Here is a 24,542-nt window from a genome sequence, read left to right as displayed (position 1 = left end):
ACAGTCATTATTTTAACACAATTCTACACTAAAAATATGCTTGAAGATGTTTGGTTTATTTAGTTTATCATCAGCCAGGTTACTGTGATTTTTGTAAGTGGGCAAAATATTTGTAAGGCTTATGTTTCACTAACACACAAATTCACACACTGCTTCCTAAAATAGACCTTTGTTTAATCTTGGAACACACTGCAGCAGTTATGCTTGCAGTTTCTTTTAATTCCATTAAACTGGGGATAATCTTGAAAGGTTATTGCAGACAAAGAGGCTGACAAACTCCTGCTTTTCTGCACATGCTCAGTGTTCAGAGTGTGGTCACTTCTCTGGTAAGTATAAATGTAAACTAGTTTGTACCAGGATGATATGAGTAAAATGTTTATCTAAAAATCTGTACGAAATTAGCAACACTCTAAGAGCTGTCTTTGCAAACTCAATTAGGCTTTGGTAGGCCACCCTTGAGGCCAACTTTGCACCGATTGCTCAGTGCTCCATCAAATGTGATATATACCAAGGACATGCTCTGTCCCTGCTGCTGTTATGCATAGGCCTGAACCCCCTCAGCCAACAAGTCAACAAACAAAAAAGTCAAATTAATCAACAAGTCTGGCTATAGCTACAGACTCAGGAACCACCATCAGTCACCTTCTCTACATGGATGACTTTCAAGCTGTATGTTAAGAGCAAGTGAGACATTGATTCACTGATCCATACCACCAGGATTTACAGCAGGGATACTGAAATGTCATTCAGACAGTAGAGATCTGGCTGAATGGTAACAAAGAGAGGGAAGGTAGTCCATATAGAGGGCATGTCACTCCCAGAGGGCAGAATAACAGATGTTGAGGTGAGCTACAAGTACATGGCAATCATGAAGAAGCCACAAGGAAAGCTGTCACAGCCAAATATCTGCAATGAGTAAGGCCTGTCCTGAGAAGTCAGCTCAATGGCAAGAGTAAGATCTGGGCAGTTAACAGCTATGCCCTGCCAGTGATCAGATACCTTGCTGGGATAATAAGCTGGCCAAAGGAGAAAGTTAAGACCACAGATGTTATAACAAAGAAGCTGTTCACCATGCATGGTGGGTTCCACCCCAAATCCAGTGTCCAGAGGCTATACACTAAGCACAATGAGGGAGCCTGAGGACTGGTGAGCATCAGGGCCGCTATCTAAGATTAAACATCCAAGCTCCATGAATACATCAGAAAGATGGTCCCAAGGGATGACGCACTGAATGAGTGTCTCAGGCAGTGGAACCTGGAGGAGAATAAAATGGAGGAACCATTATGGGAAGACAAGCCCCTGCATGGGATGTACCACTAACAGATAGCTGAAGTGGTAGATATGAGCAAGTCCTACCAACGGCTAGAGAGGGCTGGACTGAAGGATGGCACAGAGGCACTATTCATGGCAGCGCAGGAGCAAGCCCTGAGTACCAGGGCAATCAAGGCCCAGATCTGCAACACCAGGCAGGAGCCCAGGTGCAGGCTGTGCAAAGAGGCCCCAGAAACAATCTCACAAGCACCTCACAGCAGGGTGCAAGATACTGCCAGACAAAGAATACATAAAACGCCATAACCAAGTAGCTGGCATAGTGTATAGTGTACCCCTGGGTCACAATGGGAAACACCACCCAAAGTGGTGGAGAATTAGAGGGCTGGGATCCTGTGAACCAACCAACCAGACATTGTGATCATGGATAAGCATCAAAGGAAAGCGATCGATGTAGCTGTCCCAATGATGGAAATATCAGGAAAAAAGAACATGAGAAACAGGAGAAATATCCAGGACTCCAGGAAGATCTGGATAAAGCCTGGAAGGTGAAGGCAACAGTAGTACCAGTGGTCATTGGAGCACTGGGGCTGTGGGCCCACACTGGAGAAGTGGCTCCAACAAATACCTGGAGAAACATCAAACATCTCTAACCTGAAGAGTTCAGTCCTAAAAACAGCTAAGATACTGCATAGGACCCTCAAGTTCCCAGGACTCTGGTAGAAGACCCAAGCTTGAGATGAGCAGCCTCCCAGCCTACAATTGCAATTAGTTGTACAGCCAGTAACAACATTTATAATAAAAACAACAGACACATCATATCACAACAAAACCATCTAGGGAAGATGGGATGGGTGAGGGAAGAGTTTATATATGTATAAATATATATATGTGTGTGTGTGTGTGTGTGTGTGTGTAAATTGTAAATTTACGTTGCATGTGGACGTTCATCACTGCATGTGATAAAGAGGCTTGAATGTGAGACTTATATTTGAGACTCTAATCCCCTCTGCTGCAACCTCTTGTATGGAGGCTTAAGACTGTTTTGATCTCTCTGTTGAGTAACTAACTGCTCGGTCTGCAGGTCCGCTCTAAATGCTGTTTCAGTGAGCTGTGAGATTAGCTTGCTCACTCAGTGTGCCGCCTGACAGTGCTGAGACTGGAACAGACCTCTGAAGTACTGGCGAAAAGGACCATGAATGATAAAACTCAGGTTAGTGAGAGGAAAGAGATTTTTCTGTTGACTGCATCTGAAAATACAGCAAATATTGGTGTTAGATACTTAGGTGTGTTATTATTTATTGTTTTATTTTCATTACATTTTGGCCAGATTTATATCTTTTTATAGTTTTAAAAATGTAATTTTAATTTCATGTGAAAGGAATAAATGTGTTGGAAAAGCTATCTTAAGTGTTTGATGTGTTATTTAAATTTTTATGTGGTAAAACCAATAAAAAAAAAAGATGACTTCTGTATTTGCCATGTAAGTTCATTACTCAGTTTCTTAATGTTTCTTTGGGATTATTATTCTTATTTATTTTATGCCAAATAAAACATTTCCTCTATTTGAAGGGAGTATAAGTTAATTTATTGTTTAACATCTATTCACAATTTATTCAAACATACCAATGAGGCTTATTGGACCAAGAAACATGACATAATTATGCAACATTGTACTGATCCCTAAAGCTGTGCTTCTCCTAAAATGCATAACTGGTTAATGACGGTAAAGCTCCAGTCTTTGAGTCTGTTATGAAACTGTTGTATAGATTAACAGCTATGTTGAGATACTTTCACACTGAAAGAGATGAACAGAACCTTTCTGTTGATAATTGAAAAGACGAAGTGGTAAAACTCAACATGATTAGGCTCATTTTACCAGCTCTAAATACTTAATTAATAGCATCATCTATATGAGAATAACATTGTCCAACCTATTGTTGCGGAGACTCATGTGAGTTGAACTGCTTGTTATTGTTTTGTGATCTATCCAACTTACCTGGAGTCAGCTTCTTGTTGGAGACCTGCCATCCTGGACATTGTCCAGAGATTTAAGTCATGCGCCAGTTCAGCAGTCACACCATGGGGCCCTTATACAACATGTTTGCATGTTTAAAGCTCCGTGTCAGAAGAAACATTTGAGTGTTTAACTGTTACAAGCCTACTAACGGTACAAAATGCCCAAAAACAAAAAGATCTTAGTTATTCATCACTGCTTATGAAAACATATCAAGGCTTTTTGTGTCTCTCTTTTTGATCCTTGAGTAAAAGCTTGTATTGTTGATGCTTGTGTGGAGATATTTATAACTTTGTTTGAAACAATCTTTTTTTCCACAATTCTCTCACAGGATGAAAAGGTGCTGCAGCAGATTGAGAGGGAGGTGCGAATGCGGGAAGGGGCCAGTAAGCTTCTGGCTGCCTGCTCCCAGAGAGATCAGGCCCTGGAGGCCTCGAAGAGTTTGCTAACCTGCAATGCTCGTATTCTGGCTCTGCTCAGCCAACTGCAGAAGATGAGGAAAGCACAAATCTTAGAGAGAGAGGGACGCAGGTCAGATCGAGGACGTGAATATTCTGCATGTATGAGATAATGAACAGTTAGTTAATCAGTAAGGGATATGTAGAGGAGGAATTAAGAGGTTTGCAATATACTTTAATTGTACAGTAAAAGCAAGTTATGTGTTGACTGACCTTGGTAACCTCTAGATGTCACAGCTTATTTTTCTAGATCCATGGATGAATGAACTATATTTGCAATGCACCTAACATTGAATGAAGGAAGAAGATACAAAAATTTGATGTATAAGCTCCATGTGCAATAATGTGAAACAAATCTTTGTTAAACAAATGTGTAATGCACTTGGTTGGTTGACAAACGATTCATGTCCCTGCAGGCCATCTAAAGATCTAGTGCCCTGTACTGGAAAAGTAGCACTCTCAGGTACATGTAAAACATTTTTTTTCAAATTTAAAAGAAGTCGAAGTGAAACTAGCCTTTATATTTCTGACTTCATGATTTGTACTCTGAAGATCTGCGAATCCCCCTAATGTGGAAAGACTCTGAGTACTTCAAGAACAAAGGAGGTAAGCCAGAATGGAGGGATCAAGGGGACTGAGTTGCTAATGTTTGTGGATCAAAAGGAAAACCAGAGTTACATTTTATAAACAGCATGTATGCTAAAAGGGTGACGGCTTGACTGAATATAAAACAAGCATCCTAGATTTATGCTAAGATCTTCTCCTGCTGTTCTCTGTTTCCAGAGCTGCATCGCTGTGCTGTGTTCTGCCTGCTTCAGTGTGGTACAGAGATCCATGACACCAATATAGTGATGGTAGACAGGACTTTAACTGACATCTGTTTTGAAGACACCATCATATTGTGAGTTGAAGAATCTCATAAGGTTCAGTTCTGGATCATTTTTACATTTCATGCATCTCTGTGAGGAATTTCTGTGTTTGCAGCAACAAAGTAAGCCCAGAATTCCAGCTGCGGGTTGAGCTGTACAGCAGTTGTTCGGTCGAGGAGCTCTCCCCGGGGGCTCTAACGTCCAGGAGAATGAGCTTCCTGGGGGGCTCTCTAGGATGCTCCTCAGGCAAAAAAATCCGTGCCGCATTTGAGACTGCAACTGTTTGTGGATCTGCTTCTGGCGGAGGAGAAAGCAGATCCGGACGTGTGTCACCGCCGTTATCGCTTGGCCAGTCTGCATCGTGAGCATAATACTTCTCTCTCAAACAAACATTTTATCATTTCATTTTAGCAGCTCATTGTACTCAATACTTTCCACCTGAAGGGGGCCTAAGTACAACCTGCTGGCCCACACAACACTGAGAATTCAACATGTCCAGGAAGGTTTCAAGACACATGATTTGACACTTTCAGCAACAGGTGAGTTTCCTACTTTTTCTGTTTTGTCACAGTTTGTATGCTTTCTTCTACCGCAGGTAAACAGATTTTTTTTTTTTTTTTTTGGTGTTTTTTTTTTTAGAGGATAGTCCGTTCTGGTTGCCTCTGTATGGAAACATGTGCTGCCGATTAGTTGCTCAGCCTCTATGCATGATTCAGACAGAGATGAGTGGCCAAATAAAGGTCAAGGTGACTACAGTTCTACAAGTTTCCCCACTTTGTAATTTTTTTTCTTTAATTACAAATCCATATAACTCAGAGTATTCCTTTATTTTGTGCTCTCTCAGCTTGAAGAGGATTTAGATTATTGGGAAACTTTCTATGGAGTCCTCTGGATGCAAACTCTACTTTGTTATCAAAATCAAGAAGACCTGGAGTCTGAGGATAAACCGCTGCTTGTAATCCCCATCAGAAAGGTTGGTTCTAAACAAGCAACATCACAAAAAGGATAAATGTAGAGATGAATTTATGTTTTGTCCATTTTGATTACAGTTACATGCTGAAACCACCAGAGTGCACTGGTGATGTAAAAAAAATGGAGAGCAGAAATGTTATGTTCTATGAGCGTTATTAAAGCATTTTAATTACAAATAAGATAGCAGGTAAGCACTGATTCCTCCAACATTATGCTACATAAAAGAACACATTTTTTTAAGAGGAACATTTTATCTGACAAAACAACGGCACTACTGAAGCCTTGGAATTTAAATTAAACTTTTTTAGGAGTGCTTCTTTTGTTGGATAGCTTACAATTCTGTTTAACACCACTTAAGTCAGGGATGTTCAGTTCTAGTCCTTGGAAGCCTTTTTCCTCCAGGTTTAGATGTTTCCCTGCTTCAACACACTTGAATGAAAGTAATGTGTCATTAACAGGCTTTTGCAGAACTGGATAAGCAAATGGGGGGGTTAAGGGGGGAAGTAGGGCTGATCCAGGAAAACATATAGATCCGACAGGATAGTGACCCTTTAAGACTGGAATTGCTTATCTCTGATTTAAGTGGAACATCTTGTATATCGGGTATACATTTAAGTCCTTCTTCATTAGAGATTTTATTGATTAAAGTTCCATCATATATGAATAAATATGTTCTAGTGGATATGTTTTTATTATTTTAGATTTGAAGGACAATTTGAACTGTGGAGACTAAAATGAAAATATGTATAAAGAACTGTCTCTTTCTTGACCTCTGACCTGTTGTCCTGCTGTGTTTCTACAGTAGCCAAAAAGGGACATGACAAATACTGACTCTATAGTTGCCACTGCAGCTCTTATGCATTTTGGGAGGGGGCCGAGGATGTGGTGATAGGTCATTTTCTTTTATTTTAGATATAGCAAACCAGAATTCCCCCTACACAACCCTACATAAACATGAAAAAGGAAAAAATAAGTGATTTGTTTGTTCCACACTATTTTAAAAACATGATGGTGCATTGCAGCAGAGTGAAGATGAATCATTAGACCTTTCAGATGGTTGCTCTCTGGTGACAAAACAAAACAGTTCAACAATAATGACACTATAGTTATAAATGTGGCATTGTCTTTCCACCTGCAGATCTAATTGCAAAGAGCATGACATCTCTTGAGTAATTAGTGATTATTAATTATTATGTTTTCATCCAGCAGATCCAGAAAAAAATACCATATATTTTTTGTTTTGTTTGTTTTTTTAAATATATGCAATTGCAGGGTATTATCAGGGAACTATTTAATCTGCAAAGCACATAGGATTTTTATTACAGATTCTGAATAATTTATTCTTCCAAGGTTTTTTTTTCTTTGCTAACACAATTGTTTTTTTTTTTTTTGTTTTTTTTAATGATCTCTTCATGATACAGACATTTCCCTTTATTTATGCTGAATGTGTTCAGACCAGTATCATGGTGAGTCAGAGAATAATCATCCAACAAAGGAAACCTGCACACTTGCATTCAGTTGCAGAATGTTACAAACAGCTTTAAGCTTATAACAAACACACATCTTATAGAAAAGAATGCTTTCTGCTTGTGTCCTCTAACCAACCTTACAGATAAATGTCTTTTCATGTCTTTTCCTTATTTAAGTTAGGACTAGTTACTCTTCAAACTTATCATATTGTGCCATTAAAGCTTTTAAAAAGACATAAATTTGTCTAGTTTTTCCATGAAAAACAGAAAATGAGGCTAATGATTACAAAACTGTGAAATAAAATTATTATTTTTTGGGGGTCTTAAATGCTATACATCACCCACATTTTACATATAATGTTAAAGCTGGCTTTATCCTTAACTTTTTATTGTTTCCTGTTTTTATTCATTTGTTTATTTATTTGTTTAAAAAAAGGTTTGCATACTAGAATAAACATTCAAAGTTTAACCATAGATATAAGAGCAGTGTAGCTTCTAAAATCAAGTTTTTCTATTTTGAAAAGGTTTTGCTCACCAAACCAGTTCTTCCTGGCTCAGATTGAACTTGCAGCTCAGATGAGTCATGATAAAACAGATAAAATTCTGTGTTGACTCCATCCACTGTTTTATTCTTTCTTTTCAGAAAATAATGCAATGATTAGTGAGGAATTTATAAAGTGCACTGTGATGCACATAGTGCATAAAGGTTTATACCAAGTATTGTCACTGTTAGGTGTGCAAGGAAAATGTAGATTATGTAGTTTTCCCATGTACAAAATGGAAGCATTGGTTGTTCTTTTGCCAAAATCCAATCTAGGCCTCTGGTTTTCATGTACAGGTCTTCTACAATGATCTTAAATTTCCACCTTGCTGATCTGACCCACAGTTTAGAGTCAATTAAAAATAGTATGTAACACATATTGCTTAAACACATAAAATATCAGTGCAGTTTATTAGACCATAGCTGATCGGTTTGAACAGGATATAGTTATAGAACCACAGTTTTCTGTCAATAGATGGTAAATTCTTAATATTTCAACAATTTTAATCTTGTAATACATCAATCTATAATGTTTAATCCAGGTAGAAATGTCCACAAAAACGGTATCTGATCTTAATAACTAAATAAATCTGTGTTTTCTCTCAGGATACCTCTGTCTGTGTGTCTGAGGGAGATCCTGTCCATGGCCAAAATATATATATTAGTACACAAACTCAAGGAGAGGATGCAACCTACACTGTTACCACACACACTCCTGAAGAGACGCAGTGCTGGAACAAGGTCCTCCGGCAACACATCTATAACCAGAGTAAGGCCTGGATCCCGGTGGCAGTCTGGTCCTGACTCTGCTTAGCATTTATTTTAGCATGATGAGGACCAGTTTCAAGCTCCAAAATGAGACACTAAATGTTTTATTTGCCCAGTAGTTTCACCTTTTCAGCACTTAAACACAATTACAGAATACATATTTGGATTAATCAATAATTTATTTAATAAGGCCTTCAAATCCTGCTTCATCCGTTCATACAGAGATCTTTAGTACTTGACGAACCTTTTTTTTTTTTTTTTTTAATTATTGTGAATAAGCAAATACAGTAAATGGTTACTTCCTGGTGTGACTAAGACTGTGATCTCTTTTTGTCATGTCTGTCTTTGCCCCAATCATTTTATTTAAGAAATAAATGATTTGGTCTGCAAAGTATAGGCAAACTCTTGTATAAGACACTGAATAAAGTGACCTTCCTTAAATGCATTAAAGAAAGAAAGAAAAGATAGTTATCAAAAGATGTGATGTCATTTTGTATTCACTTACCTTTGATGTAGCTGAATTCTCATTAAATCCACCTTTTCAGACTTCAGGTTATCTAAATTTGTACAGTATGTAGCCAAAATGCTAAAGTTCAAACCAATGAGCATCCATTGCAAGTAGCCATGGGCTATGTGATGACAATCAAAAATGGAGGCTCCTATTCACCAGATGGTTCAGTGTTGATCTTTTTGGTTTTCGATTGGTCAACGTTCACAATAGAATTAAAGCAAATGTTACAAATATGGAGGACTTCCCAAATAGATCTGTGAATGAACCATTTGGCACAAGTCTGAATCTGAATCAGGTGGTTTGCAGCAGGGAAACTTTTAAAACCTGCAGGACATGGGCTCTCAAGGACCAGGATTGAGGATCCCTGACTTAGATCTTCACAGACCTTTTCTAGTGGTACTAAGAAGGAGAATCAGCTAAATAGAACACAAACAAAAATAAATTATCTGTTTTCAAGCAGTATGTAGGGCAACATAAAAGACAGGGACTGAAAAAAAAGAAAAAAGATCATGCCTTTGCATAGACGCTCACTTTTGGAACGAAATCACTGGTGATATGTGGCTCAGCAGGTATGACGTCTTGTGAGAATGGTGGAAAGACGCTGTAAAGTATTGAGATGCAGCTACCTTGCCAACTATTGCCTTGCCTTAATTTAACAACATAATTGCTGGTAATTATTTCTTTATCGTTAGTTCAAAATAACATGATTTTTCTTTTCCAGGTCAGTGGAAACAGTGTTGTGATGACACCATGAAGATTGAGACACCAAGCTCCAGAAAATCCAACATGCTGCAGCAGGGGTCTCTATACCATGAAATAGGTAGTATCTGTCAAGAGAAATATATACTGTTAATACCAGAGATTTCAACTACCACATACCTCATGCAACTGCCTTAGGGATTTTTTTAATATGTAGAGTTTCAGGTATGTTTGAGTTTTCTTACTGAAGTAGGCAGCAGTCAGAGTACTCTCAGTGTTAAGAATCAGAGCATTTCCTGACTGGTGAGCTAAAGCTAACAGCTACTCAGCTAATAAACTACTACTCAGAACAGGGTCATTAGAAGAGCAAATTTTTCAAAATCTAAAATAACTCAAAGCTAAAACCATTTATCACAGTTTATATGAGAGTTATATTCTGGGTATTTGCTTTGTGATAGAACATCATGTCTAGAAATAAGTACCACAAGGCTTTTCAAAGCTGGCGTGCATCATGATGTGGCAATATGGGCCGTTTTATGCAGCCCCAGTTTAAAGTCTGAAGCAGAAGTGATACAGTATATATATTCATAATATCACTCTAACTCTAACTGATATGAATTTTTATAGGTATGAAACATTTCTTATGGGAACTTTTCTGAAGGCCTCTTTTTGCTTTAGCTCACCCATCAGGACTGATTCTCCAGACAGAGAGCACTCTGACCACTGTTTTCTGCAGCCAGGATACTGGTACCAAATTCTCATGGATATTACACATCAACCAACATATCCTCTTTGAAGGACATCTAAGTATTACTGCCAACCACAGACTTTACTTAAGACACAGTGCTCTTATCTATTAATTTATTTCCCCCAAAATATGATTACTCTGTATTTTTTGTATATATTAAATTTTCAAACTTACTTATTTACTTAAGTATACTTAATCAACAAATATTGTCAGGGATTTTTCAAACCAATATATGGTATACATATAACATATACATTTATCCAATGCTATATAAATATATGCACACACACAGGGAGAAAAAGTATACCGACACAGTTTTCAAGTGATGGAACAAAGAGACAACCACAGTGCATCAAGCAATGTAATAAGCACCTGGGAGGTTTAAACCTTCATGACCAACAGGCCTCTTAATATGGTATCACCATCAGGTCCAAGAAGTTTTGGTGGCCCATCTGTTCATGGTCTCTCAACAGTGCACTTGTAAATATGTATTGTTTTTACAAATTTGTTATGGAGGGGACTATTGACTTTCTCACAGGTGGTGACATTGTGTCTTGACATGAAGCCAAGATATGACCAAATTTCTCACTGGCCTATCAAAACAGGGAATTAGTAGTTCCTGAGATGTTGTTTTTGTGATAAAAGCACACATTGCCAGTGAGATATGCAAAACATAGTTGCACACTGAATGCTTCAATGATTTCCATGGGAAATTTCCCTGAGGACTCTCCAAAGGGATTAATAAAGTATTTCTATTCTATTCTAAATAGAAAAGGTACAGGTGTAGAATATATATATATATATATATATATATATATATATATATATATATATATATATATATATATATATATATATCTGGGTCACATGTGGGCAAATAAGTAGCATTTGGGCCACTTTTGCCTGCAGTGTGAATGTAGCTTAAATCAGTCCGACCAGAAATGTGAGCAGAAGACACAAGGACACATAATGAGGACAGAGAAGGGAGGGGACAAGCATTCAGAGACATTATTTTAATCCAGTATTAATTAAAAATGACTCTGGTACAAAATCTAACCATACGGTTGCTGCCAACTGTTGTATTTTGTTATAATTTTGTCTGATGAGTGTTTGTGACACCACATATATTTACTCTTAATTCTGTTTCTATTTATTACAAATGTGGCCTCTCAGTTGGTTTAGTGGTGACTTTTGTAGGAAGGTGTAGCTCCTGCTGGTGTGATTTCTGGTGGATTCTTCAATATTTTAGATCTTTGACATGCAGATAAAGAGATGTGCCACATATTGAAGGAGAGGAATAAACACACTTAAAACAGTTTCACCTCTTCAAAAGGAAAAAATAGAGGGCACAGAGGGTTTATGTGGGTTGAAAGTAAGACTAATATGAGCCATGGCAATGAATAAAACAGAAAAGCTGCGAAAAAACAACATGAAATGAAAAGTTCTCTGTGGATTTTGTCACAATTTGCAAATCCTCTCAGTAGTTGTAGGATAGATTATTTAAAAAAATAACAACTGATCTAAATCCTTGAATTTATTTTTTTTCTTCATTTAGCCTTTATTTAACCAGGTTAATCCCATTAAGGTCAAAGATCAAAAGGGCAGCAGCATAGTTACATTAAAACAATAAACGTCATACACAATTTATAAAATTAAAACTTACATAAAACACATGCACAGAGACTAGGTTAATGTAACAAGGGCTTTAAATTGAAGTTCACATTATAATTTATTCCAGATTACTGGAAATGCTAAATGCTTTCTTGCCCAGTGCAGTTCATACTTTGGGGACAACAAATTGCAGAGCATCCATAGATTGATTAAATACAGGCTTACACATCATCAGTTAAGGATAATTAATCTGCTTAGTGCTTTGCAGATAATATAAATAAAAAAAACAAAAACACAAGCCCTGTACAAAATGAAAAGCAAGCAAAAATATATGTAAACCATATTTACATTTTCAATATTCCTATCATGCATCAAAATGCCATTCACTGCTCACTCAAAGACATCTTTCCACCCAAATCAGGATTCTATAATAATTTGGGAAGGTTGTACATTTATCTGCAGCAGGTTGTAGTTGCAACTCACGTGAAAGTGGACAAACAGGTTCAAGTGAATAGCAAGATCAAAAAGATAGAGAGCCTTACCTCACAATGATCCAAGACAATAGCACAGACACTTTAAAGGCAAGACAAGGCAAGGCAAGTTTATTTGTATATCACATTTCATGTAGAAGACTATTCAAGGCTTTTATAAAACATTAAAGGCATTACAGCGGCATGCAGGAAGCATTAAAAATTACATGAAAAACAAACTTTAAAAAGAAATAAAATGAATTAAACAAAAAGAGAAGAAGCTAAATAGATAAAGTCCAAGAAATAAAGTTTCAGTGTGAAGAATTAACAGTTGTGTTGATAATATGCAGCGAACAGAGTACTTTTTAACCCTGATTTAAAACTGCTGAGAGTTTCAGCAGACCTGCAGTTTTCTGGGAGTTTATTTCAGATGTGAGGAGCATTAAACGTTGAATGCTGCCTCTCTATTTTCAGTTCTGTCTCTGGGAAAAAAGCATAGACCTGACCCTGGTGACCCTTATAACGAACCAGAAGACCCTGAATGTATTTTGGCCCTAAACCATTCAGTGCTTTGTAAACTAACAGCTGGATTTTGAAATTCAATTCTTTGACAGGAAGCCAGTGCAAAGATCTGAGGATTGGAGTTATATGATCCACTTTCTTAGTCATAGTGAGGACTTGAGCAGCAGCATTCTGGACTAACTGGGCTGTCTGAAGGACTTTTTAGGGAGGCCTGTAAGGACAGCATTACAGTAGTCCAGTCTACTAAAGATAATGCCTGGGCACGTTTTTCTAAATCTTGCTGAGACATCAGTCCTTTAATCCCTGATACGTTCTTTAAGTTATAAACACATCTAATGTTTAATTTGATCAGTGTTTGGATCGGGCTATAGTCTCCTGGTGAGATCGTTATGTAGATTTGTGTGTCATCAGCATAACTGTGGTAACATATTTAGTTGTTTTGCACACTTGAGCCGGTGGGAACATGTAGATGTTGAACAGTAGTGAGCCCAAGATGGAGCCCTGGGGAACTCCACAGGTTATTTTTGTTCACTCAGAAACAATGTGGTCCTTGTCTTTTAAAAAAGACCCAAACCAATTAATTGCAGTGCAAAAAAGTCCTACCCAGTTTATCAGCCAGTCTAGTACGCTGTTATGGTTGACTGTGTCTGATGCAGCACTGAGATCTAGTAGTACAAGGACTGAAATGTTTCAGCTATCTGTGCTCAAGCGGATGTCATTTAAGACTAATCAGAGTAGTCTCCGTGCTGTGGTGTGGCTGAAAACCTGACTGGTAGACACAGTGAATAGGCACATTATCTCTGACACACTATAACAACAATGTCAGTCATGCTGATCAAAACATATCTTACTGTAATTCTTAGCAGTAAAAAAATATCAGTCAGTAAATGAGGGTGTGTTGTTTGTATAACCACATGTTCCTTTTGAAAAAGCATTTCAAACATTAACACAGACTGTGTGACAAAAAACACACAATAATGCTGTAACAGAAAAAGGACACCTCATTGTCTCATTGACTTCAGTGTGATTGCTTCTCAGCTTAACACGTTTACAGGTAAAAAGACATTTAGAATATTTGATCCAGTTTGAAAATTAGCTTTCTTTCCTGTTTTTGTTTCCAGTAACACCCTCGTCACCAAGAAAGAGTCCCGTGGTTCCAGATTTATCTAATGAGATGCGCACTTTGCTCTCCTATTACTACAAGGACAGGTACTCCGCCCCCAACACACACACACACACACACACACACACACACACACACACACACACACACACACACACACACACACACACACACACACACACACACACACATATTCACTCTTCCCATCATTTGTTGTTCTTCACACTGAATACTTCTTCTATTTTTTTTCTCATGGTGTATTAAATACTGAATGCTCAACATGATACACTTTATCACTTGTTGTGACAGTCCAATACAACTTGCTCTGTGAGCTTCAAAATACTAAATAAGACATTCTGTTGAGTCAGTAGTGCCTTTCTGATTTTGACACCTGCATGTTAAAACAGTGTTGACAAAGAATGCAGTTATAGTTTAGTTCAGTCAGACTTTCTTTTTCTGTTCTTTATAATTAAAATGAAAATATATGTAAACAGAAGAGAAAGATAGATTAACGGTTATCTCCCACATTATTATTTAGGCTATTTCAACCTGGATTATATTAGTCTTTGTGTAGTATTCAACAGAACTGACTACATCCCTGCATAATATCGCTGGAATTTTAGGAGATTATATAACTGCATTACTACTCAATTGACAAGTAAAGACTCTCTTTTAGAAATATTTCCTTAAGTATATTGAAAATGTGGATTAAAAAGTAGTAAACTGGTTCTTACACCTGTGACTTTTTTTTTTACTTGATCAGACTAAACTAACTGGAAGCCGATAATCATTTTATAACATGATTATAAACTGACCTACAAACCATACAGGTAAAATTATGCCAAGGACCACAGGTCCTTGCACATTTTTAGCTCTATAAAGGTAACACATTTGTCCTTCAGACAGAAATTATCAGTGGAAATCTGATTGTTTGTGAAGTTACAGGCAGTTTGTAATACATTAAATCAATGCACTTAAAAAAAACACACACAACTTGTGTATTGCCCATAAAAAGCAGCTTTATGAATAGTAGTAGCTTTTTGTTTTTCTAATGACATGATTATGCATTATTTAAGCTCAAAGTGGGTCCAAAATGTTGATCGTGAATATAACCAAGACTGGCATGGTGAGCATTCAGCATCCTTGCAGAGGAGAGGTGTGACCTCTTCTCCACTTTTAGAAGTGGTTCCACTCCAAGTTTCTCCCAGATGACCGAGCTTCTCACCCTATCCCTCAGGGAGAGCCCTTCCACTTTTTGGAGAAAACTCATTTTGGCTCTTTGTATTTGTAAACTCATTCTTTTGGTCACTACTTGCAGCACCGTATCACTGCCTGACAATCTCCTGCTCATTCTTCCCTTGCTCGTGGACAAGAACCCAAGATTGGCTGCAGCATCAGCTTCATCATCAATGCACAAAAAGGAAATAACCAATGGCATTTAATCCTACGTTTTCACAGTGGACTTTTGCAGAAATGTTTCCAGGTGATATGACTTTGGCTGACTGTGGTGTTGATATACAGCTAGATGAACAGGATGTTGTGCAAACAGGTGAAGGGATACACCTGAAAATTCTTGTAGAAATGGTTATTTGGTGTATGCTGTTTTCAGCGGTTTCAGATTGTCATTGCCATCAGATTCAGTAAAGGTTTTTTGAATTTTTTATTCTTTTAATACATAAATATACTTCTAGAAATTTTTGCTTGCTTTCATTTTTACAGCTTCTTTTACTTAAACAACATTTATTAAACAAATTATTTAATCCTGTATATTTACACATCTGTCTTTTCCTTTCAAAAATCCCAGAATATATTAATTTACCAGAAATTAATCCACACAGATGAACAGATAATATATTTGATTTTAGAATAAAAATATATGAACAATACATATTTAATCAACATGTACATTTTCAATGTGAGGGTGTAGTTGCAGCCAACAGTTTGTCGTCTTACAGGTCTCCATCCATCTGTTTAATGATTAGTTGTTGTTAAACTGTTGACAGGTATACAGACTTACACCAAACAGAAGGCAAACACTGATGTTTGGGACTGAAATTGGTGGGAACACAACTAAATCTGAACTTCAGTCATCAGTAGCACGACAGGAGCTGTACTGTATGAGAGTACCATGGAAGGAACACAAAGCTTTTGTTCTATTTGTGAGTCATATGAGAAAAAAGTAGCTCTTTTCCCATTGACCAAAGTACTGCACATATTTTCTAGTCTGTCGGGGTAAAATTACAGTGGGGTCACCATACTGGTTAGGTCAGTGAAGTCATGCTATCATACAGGGTAATAATGGACAATGGCTCAAGTTACAGTCTTCTCTTTAATGCACATCTTGAGGTCAGCAGCGTCATGACTTATGAGATGGTATCACAGCTAAACCAGACAAATACCTCTTGGGTTAACACACACAATGGCCCTCTTATACATTGTCGGCTATGTCATCGAACGTCAACTTATGCTTTGACTTCTTACACAGGTAAGCAAATAAAAGTTGCAAGTTGAAATCTGCACATAAAGCACCCGTTTGTCAAAAGACACAGATCTTTTTCAGGAGTGTGACGGCTTGTGTGTGAAGAAAGGTCACGCATTGGTTACAAGATGTCACAGAGAACAGGTTGTACTGCAGACTTTGATAGTTGATATATGTAAGAAAACAACCCAAGACAGTGATAAAGACCAGCTTGTACAATACTGACTTTGTTTTAAATTAAATAATTGCATTTCCACCCATGTGGAATTTCTTTTCCCAGAATTCTTGGAATATGACGGTGTAGCGCATTGTATTTTTAACCATACTATACATGGCTGCTTGATGGGCAGGAGTGTGATTTACACCTAGTTGTCCATCTCTTTATAGAAAAGCTTAAGTAATTGCTAATGTTCTGTCACTGGTTTGAATCTTAGATGTGAACTGCTTGAATAGCAAAAAAAAAAAAAAAAAAAAAAGATTTGCTATATGTGATGGACCTATCTATGAGACATGAAATATATTTTGCAGAGATAAAACAAGATGTGAATTCATTTTGGAATAGGGGATTAAATAGCTGAAATGGAGTTACAACCTGCTTAATCGTGACACATTAAGATTTTATTAATGTTGGAATCCGGATGTTCTGAAGTAGGGGAAAAAAAACCAAAACAAAACAAAAATGTTTCCTGGAGGAGACTGTAACTGACGCTTCCTCACATTGTAAAAGTGGTTTGTTCAGTAATGTTTTGTGTGGCTTCTTGTAATTAAAAGCCTTATATCCTCATACCAACTGATGGCATGATAGGAAAAGCTGTGGTTTTCAGACATACTTATGTGAATAGCTTCAACTGTGAAAGGGGGAGGTGGGGATTGTATTTCACCTTTGCAGCCTAGTTTGATTCACTTGCCTGGCACTTAATTTTACACATGCGATTTTAGAAATAAAATAAGTTTCACCTGACAGAATAATGCCTATTTTATGCTCTTTTGGGATACAGTTATTTCCTTTTTAACCTTGTACTTCATTTCACCTTTTTCTTCCAGTTATTAATGACCCTGCCAGAGAGAAGGGAAGCGCTGTTCTTATTCTTCTACTCCTAGTTGGGATGGATATGGACATGAAAATGCTACTCATTCAACATCTACATCTATACCAGAGTTACTGTACTGTTTTTACTGTTTTTGTTCATTCTCCTTCATGAATCTTATTGATGATAATAATTTATATGAATTGATATGAATCTGAATCTATTCAAACAAGAATTAATAGAAATAAAAGAGTTAAGAACTTGCAATAAAGAACGATCATTTCAAATGCAGAAAAATGTTGTAATATCATTGTCTAATAATAGTGTACATTTTGTACATGTCAAGACATGCTAACAAAACACACTATAATGCACAGACTACAGTTATGCTAAGTTTAAAGTTTTCAGTATACCCTGTAGTTAACTGAAAGATGTGACAAACACTTTCGGTTATGATTATGTCTTTAACAATTGCTTATTTTTTCAAACGTCCAGACTGAAACCACATATGGAGTCTGGCTTGATTGCTGCATGAGTCACACCCTAAATCAAGTTGCGCGTCCTTTTTTTTTTTTTCTCATCATTGCATGTCACGTAGTGTAAAACGACGACACCCTGCAGCCTGGTCTCCAGGAAGAACATAGCTCTAATGCATCAAAACAAATCGTCTGTTGTTATCGCACATCCTGTTGTTAATGTTTTTTGTAACATTTCATGCTATGTTTAGTACAGTAATAGTAGGACACCCTGCCCTTTACTTTTACTACAACAATACCTGTCCAGTGTGTAATTGTAATTACATAAATTGACGTGAATACTTTGAAATGTATAAAAATGACACTAAAAATGCATGCCCAGTGTGGAGTGCTGTTTATTTATTTTCTTATTAAAGAAGCAGTTTATGAAAACTCAAGGACTTGTTACAAACAGCCAGAGCAACCAGGGCAGTGTGTTGTCGATCATAATCTACTGTGACTTTATTGCAGATTTAGTTATTTTGTTTGCAAACAAAAATTTTGAAGAAGTAACTCCCTATTCTCTGAGTTAAGCAATGACCTGTTTAATAGTTATATAGTATATAGTAAAAAGTAAAATGCCTTTCTAAAACCTTTCAGGCTTTATTTGTAACAAACCGCCGCTGGAAGTTTATTTCTCCTGAACAATGCATAGCAAGTAAACACGTCAGCATGTAAACCCAGGAAGCAGCAGAATTAGCTCAGAGGATTATGGTTCCCTCTGTTAATGGTTTAAAAATTCCCTTTCAGTTAATTGAGCTGGAATAGATATCACAAGACTTTTCTTTGGTTAATAAGTGATCGGTATGCAATTTTTAGTCACTGAAGCACAAACGAAGGGAGTGTCGGTTCTATTTTCATGTTGTCACACCAGATATTTCCACAACAAAGATTATGGGGCAATTATGAGAATAATTGCAGCTATAACAATCAGGGGGCACATTCTAGCATTTCTAATGAAAGCAAAGTTTACTAAAGCACATATGAAGAGTTTTTATTGTTCTATTTTCATTTTTTTTATTTTTCTACTGTGGCGTTTTGATGTATTTTCTTTTACAGAACAGAAACAGCAGCTACAAAACTCGACTAAAAGGTCAGACATGTTTCCTTGTTTAAAAAATAAAAGCATGAGGAGAAATATTTATCTTCCTAAATGAAACTAACTCCTATTGCATTATTAAATATGAACTGACGTTAGTCTTTGGGTGGTGAAAGGATTTCATTGCATTAATCTGCTGCTACTGTGAAGTTGTGGATAATATTTAGGTTTGGTGGAGCCTGAAGGAAACTCATCACTTTTACTGCTCCTCCTTTTAGAAAATAACAAGACCAAACCTTTACACTTCTTTTTTTAATCAAATAAAAATAAAAAATATCTAAATAAAGTCATTTTATTCTATACAATTATGTCTGTATATTGTTGTATATAAAATATTTGTGGGAAAACTTTTTATGGCAATAAATGACATAATTATAATATAATAGCAATAATTATTTTTCTCAATATTTCTTGCAATTTTTGATTAAATTTATTTTTATTTATATACTTCTGAATCATATTAAAAAGTAAATTACCTCAGTCTATATTAAACAATTACCCCAGAAACAAGCCCATGTCGTCACGAAGAGGAACTAAGTGGTTATACTTGCCTTTCTTTCTTTACGGTATTGCATGGTATTATTGATAGTATTTTGTTGTGCTGTTTCTTTTATGGATGGAAATTAGCATTATATATGATAATTAATACACACTGTCCCATTCAAATAGATGATTAGATTTAATTAAATAGTAACACTTTCAAGATGTAAGGAATGATAAACATGAAAAAGACAGATTTCATGCCTTTTCCATAATTGCAACAGGGTTAATACACACATTAATGAGTCTCGAAGTATTAATTATTTATTTAACTTTATTTACATTTACAGAATGAGGTCAGAGTAACAATAAATTTATTTTACAAGTGATTTATCTGTACAGAAAAAAGCTAATAATAAAATGTGTATGTATATATATATATATATATTTTTTTTTTTTTAACCACTAAAACTTCAACATAAAAAAGTAAAAAAAAATCTTCATCTTTACAAGATTAAATAGAATACAGGGTCAAGTTTTCCTTCATTTCAAACAAGAAATGCAAGAGTATTTGTTCTCTGTAGGTAAAGAAAAATAAAACTTGATTATTTGTTCATGTCCAGCATCAAAACTCAGGGTTCAATCATTATCGATTGCCCTGGTCTGATTCATTTTTTTTAATAGTACTTTAATGTTTCACTTTACAAGATACAAAACATTGATAAGATATGGAATATAAAAGATTAAAAACTGTGGCAGCTTTAATGTGATGTTGGTGTCTTTGTGTCATCTGATTCTAATGATGAGCTTGAGATTATTTTCTTCAGCTTAATGATCTCCTCATTGGTGAAGTGCAACACAGTAGCAGAGTTGGAATTCAGCTTTAGCAAAGATGAGGGCACTATCCTAGTTTTCTGTGTCTCTCCATGGACTGTGTTTTCTCCATAAAATTTTGAAGCAAAGTCTTGCTGAGGTTTGAGTGGACCAGAGTCACAATTCTCCAGATCGGGGAAAGCCAGGCTCTCATTTTTATTGGCATCCTGCAAATCTTTGGCTGTTAAGTACGACTTATCTGTGTCCTGCTGCTCAAACGACCAGAGGTTCTGGCTGGATGCATTTTTCAGAATTCCACCTGAAAGGGGAGACTTGTTGCTGGTGCTCTGTTGTTGGGGATTCAGTTGAAATGTCAGGTTGTAGGGGAGATTATCTAAATCAGACCTCCTCGTTTGTACTGAGGGCTCCTCGTGATCAGGAAGCTCCTTAACTTCGTGCATTGCGGCAGGGAACTGGTACAGCTTGAGCCAGTTATGGAGCACAGACAGTGGTACCTCAATCTCCATCTTGCCATCCTTTTGTCGAGGGAGACTTTGTAGTATATGACTGAGCCCAAGCCCTCCTAATTCTGAAATTGCCTTTCTGTCTCCTGCTGGCCTGGTTGCAAAGTCCTCTTTTGGGGAACTGGGTTTTTGTGTCATTTCAGAGACATTTTTATCCACCTCCAGTGTCAGAGCAGGACCATATACAGGGCTATCTGAAGGTTTCAGGGCTTTGGTATTGAGGCCATGTCCCTCCTGTGCTTTCACGGGACATGAAGAGGCTGTGGCTTCTCCACTGGACTCACCATCTTGTGCCTCACATCCTTCATTTCTCAGTACCCCTGCATGATGAGGAGTGTAGAGAGAGGAGGGTTTGTTCAAAAACTTTGGATTCTTGCTAGATGAAGGTGGGGAGAATGATGAGACTGGGTTACTGTTTGACTCCCGGCTTGATGCTTTCACACTCAGATTTAGAGGCTCAACCAGTCCAGTTTTGAATTTGTAATGCTCTGACAGGTCACGCAGCTGCTGAAGTGGCTCTTTAACTGTATCTGTTGAGTCTGGACGTGATTGCTGGAAAGGAAATTGGGGCTTGATGACAGTGGAGTCATGTGGTGTCAACCCTGAGTGTGGCATGGGGGCGTAAGGTGGCAGAACTTGGTCGTTTGGGTGATAGTAGTGAGGGTAGTGTAGATGCTGAGGATAGAGACTTCCACATGGGTCTGACTGGTAGTTGTGAGATCCCTGTTGGAAACATAAGTGACTCATTAGGGTCTGAATGGTTTTGTAGAGCAAAAAAACTGACAAATTTGTCAATTTTTTTTAAAAATCTTATTTCAATCTGAAATAAGACCAACCTGGTGCATCTGCAGAGATAACAACCTTCGTTTGGATGGTCTCTGGCCACCGTCATCATCTCTGCTGTAGCGGTAGGGCTTTGGCTGATGCTGCTGAGGCACACTGCCTATCATTATGCCCTTCAAGTGGCATTCGTATGGCAGAAGCAGCCTATGCCAATAACAGATGAATCAGTCAAAACATTTATGAAAAATTAACCCCTTTTCATATCCTGATAAAATGACATGCAAACTGTCCTTTTACCCACTTTTCATAGTGTCTCCGGGTGCAGGTGGCTGCACTTGTACTTCGAGGGTTTCCTCCTAGGGTGTTGTAAATTTGTTTCCACAGCTGGTGAGAAGTCACCTGGAGTAATGCAAGACAATATAATATTTGATTGTGTAGCGGCAATAGTTTATCATGAGCCATTCACATATAGGGTACTGCAACATATTTCGAAATGCAGAAATAACTCTGCTGCACATTCCTTATAAATAATAGAGAATATCCATCATCTCTATCAAATATCTATCTGACTTAGCTATGAATGTTGTTTATGTAAGCTTAAACATTAACTGGGATTTAATAGTTTACCAGTTATGTCTACAATTGTGTATAATAAAGCTTTTGTAGTTAACAAAACAACACTTTTGAAAACCTTTAAGTGAAAACTGTCATACTATGTATTGTAAATAAGAAACAGAATGTGATTACCTGGTGGTAGCCACCCAAGTCATTGACAGTCTTGAACATAACAAACAAATCAACTGAGGAAAAAAAAAAGAAAAAGTTATATTTCAGATGCATTTATCAAAACAAACATTCTTTTTTTTTTTAGATTTTCAGTATATACTAGTATGCCTTCCGTTAAATAAAGTTTATTTGAACATAAAAAAAAAAAACTAGTATGCCTTCCTATTTTTCCTACATCGTTTGCTTTAAAATTCATCAAAAGATAAGAGAAAAAAATGACCTTAAAAATAACAAAATATGCCTGCCATGTTTCTTTTCTTCTTTTTTTTTTCCTTTTTGTTTCCTTTGCTGAGCTATATGATTGCGCCACGTTTATTCACTTTACACTGACATAAAACTGTAATGTGAAGCTACATGTAAAACTCAAAGTTTGGAGTCTGTCTTAAAAAATTGTTGCAAATAAATGATTTTTAAATGTTGGCATATCTTCTTTCAATTAACATTTTAATTATTTGAAACTAAGTTTTTGATGTTACATTGTAAAATTATTTATGTCTCTAGTTAACATGAACAATGCTAAATCGGAACCTTTTAGTTACTCATGTTATCTAAGATCTGTTTACTTTGTGTGTGGCCAGCTTTACCATGTATTCCTCTTCATTTTTAGAAAGGTAATATAATAATACCTGACCACTGTGTGAATGAATGTGCTCAAAATAAAAACATTGTTATAAGTACTTTGTTTGAAGCCCAGATTGGGAATCTTCTCGATGGGTGTATCTCTCTTTTTCATAAAAAGGTAGAGATTTTTCAGGAATTGCTCCTCTGTGATCTCCTCCACTGGGTTTTTGGTTGTGTCTTCTTGCAATTCCCTGTGTGCCATTCTCAGCTGTACCTGTAAGAAAAATAATTTCCAAAGAATATGTCTCAGCTGACTAATGTTCAGTACCTATATATTTCAGTTCAGTTTTCTCTGCCAGCTCTTAAACTTGAACAGTAATTTACAAAACTTCATGACCAAACATTCCTCTACACTTGGGTGTAGTCACCAGATTGCATTGCGTTAACTTGACAGTTATCAGAAACATCTAGTTTTCCCATCATTGCAAACAGGTAATATTTGACTAAAAAATTGCATCAGTGCACTCTTTGAATTCTTGTTTTCCACTGTTTCAAAATAGTTTTTTAACAATAAATTCACAAGAAGAGTTAGATGACATCTGTGCATGTAACCCAAAAGATCAGCAGTTCAGCACTTATCCAGCAACAATTATTGAAATATGCTTGTAAATTATACCATTAAAAAGAATTGTAAGTTGATAAAATTTTAGAACAACTCAATTCTAAAACAATTCTCACCTGTGTTTCCACTGAGAGAAAAATTATGGACAGTTATATCATCGCCCTAAACAGCTTTTGTGTTGGAAATCCCTCTGCGGAGTTCAACTAGAAGACTGAAATAACTACCTCTGCTTAATAAGGTCTTGTCATGTCAGTCATGCACTTGTCCCAGGCGTCTATGTCACAATGTGGGACGAACAGAGGTGGGTGGTGTTTATTGTAACGACTATTTCTGAGAATTTTAGTCAGACCTGTTCAACTCGCTCTGTTCCTGTGTGCTGGAATACCACTGCAAAATTGGCAGAATAATAAGGAAACCTGTGCATCAGATTCTTGTGAGGAATAATAGCTGATGTAACTTGTTAGTTATTGTTCCTTAGGTGACATGTTCATTGACATCTTTAAAGTAAGACTAGGTTTTAAATTAATTACAATATTATATTACTTTACATAAAACATTGTCCTAACATTGTAAAAAGGCACTGGTGCAACTATGTCCATTGAGTTGGACTAACAACATATTCTATTATTTCAAAATATTTTTCAAATGATATTTTATAATTGGCACAAAAACTGAGTAGTGCAACTGTCAGTAAGAAAACGGGATTTAGAGAGATTCTTTTAGAAAAGTATTAATTTGGTCTGTAATCAATGTGGATATAATCTGGCTCCCAACCAATCAGACGAGCAATAAGAGGACTTCTTTT

At 36.7% G+C, this 24,542-nt stretch overlaps 2 protein-coding genes across 2 annotated transcripts; one reads left to right on the top strand and one right to left on the bottom strand.

The window, feature by feature from the left end:
* The first annotated feature begins 2,317 nt into the window (after window positions 1-2,317).
* On the top strand, window positions 2,318-18,381 carry LOC121629509 (rhotekin-like). The gene is made up of 13 exons (XM_041969119.1): window positions 2,318-2,482; window positions 3,618-3,817; window positions 4,161-4,207; window positions 4,297-4,350; window positions 4,528-4,645; window positions 4,729-4,974; window positions 5,058-5,152; window positions 5,253-5,359; window positions 5,458-5,586; window positions 8,202-8,364; window positions 9,596-9,694; window positions 14,046-14,133; window positions 17,571-18,381. Exons 1-13 carry the CDS (start codon window positions 2,465-2,467, stop codon window positions 17,575-17,577), a joined length of 1,371 nt encoding a protein of 456 aa, XP_041825053.1. The 5' UTR covers window positions 2,318-2,464; the 3' UTR covers window positions 17,578-18,381.
* A 1,611-nt stretch (window positions 18,382-19,992) lies between these two features.
* Window positions 19,993-23,998, bottom strand: arid6 (AT-rich interaction domain 6). The gene is made up of 6 exons (XM_041969118.1): window positions 23,854-23,998; window positions 23,233-23,389; window positions 22,516-22,568; window positions 22,070-22,167; window positions 21,822-21,972; window positions 19,993-21,708 (listed from the first exon to the last, which is right to left on the bottom strand). The coding sequence occupies exons 2-6, from the start codon at window positions 23,375-23,377 to the stop codon at window positions 20,410-20,412; spliced, it is 1,746 nt and encodes a 581-aa protein (XP_041825052.1). The 5' UTR covers window positions 23,378-23,389; window positions 23,854-23,998; the 3' UTR covers window positions 19,993-20,409.
* Window positions 23,999-24,542: the final 544 nt, after the last annotated feature.

Source organism: Melanotaenia boesemani, chromosome 19 (assembly GCF_017639745.1).
Source record: "Melanotaenia boesemani isolate fMelBoe1 chromosome 19, fMelBoe1.pri, whole genome shotgun sequence".
Taxonomy (NCBI): Eukaryota; Metazoa; Chordata; class Actinopteri; order Atheriniformes; family Melanotaeniidae; genus Melanotaenia; species Melanotaenia boesemani.
This window is presented reverse-complemented; position numbering and strand designations above follow the sequence as displayed.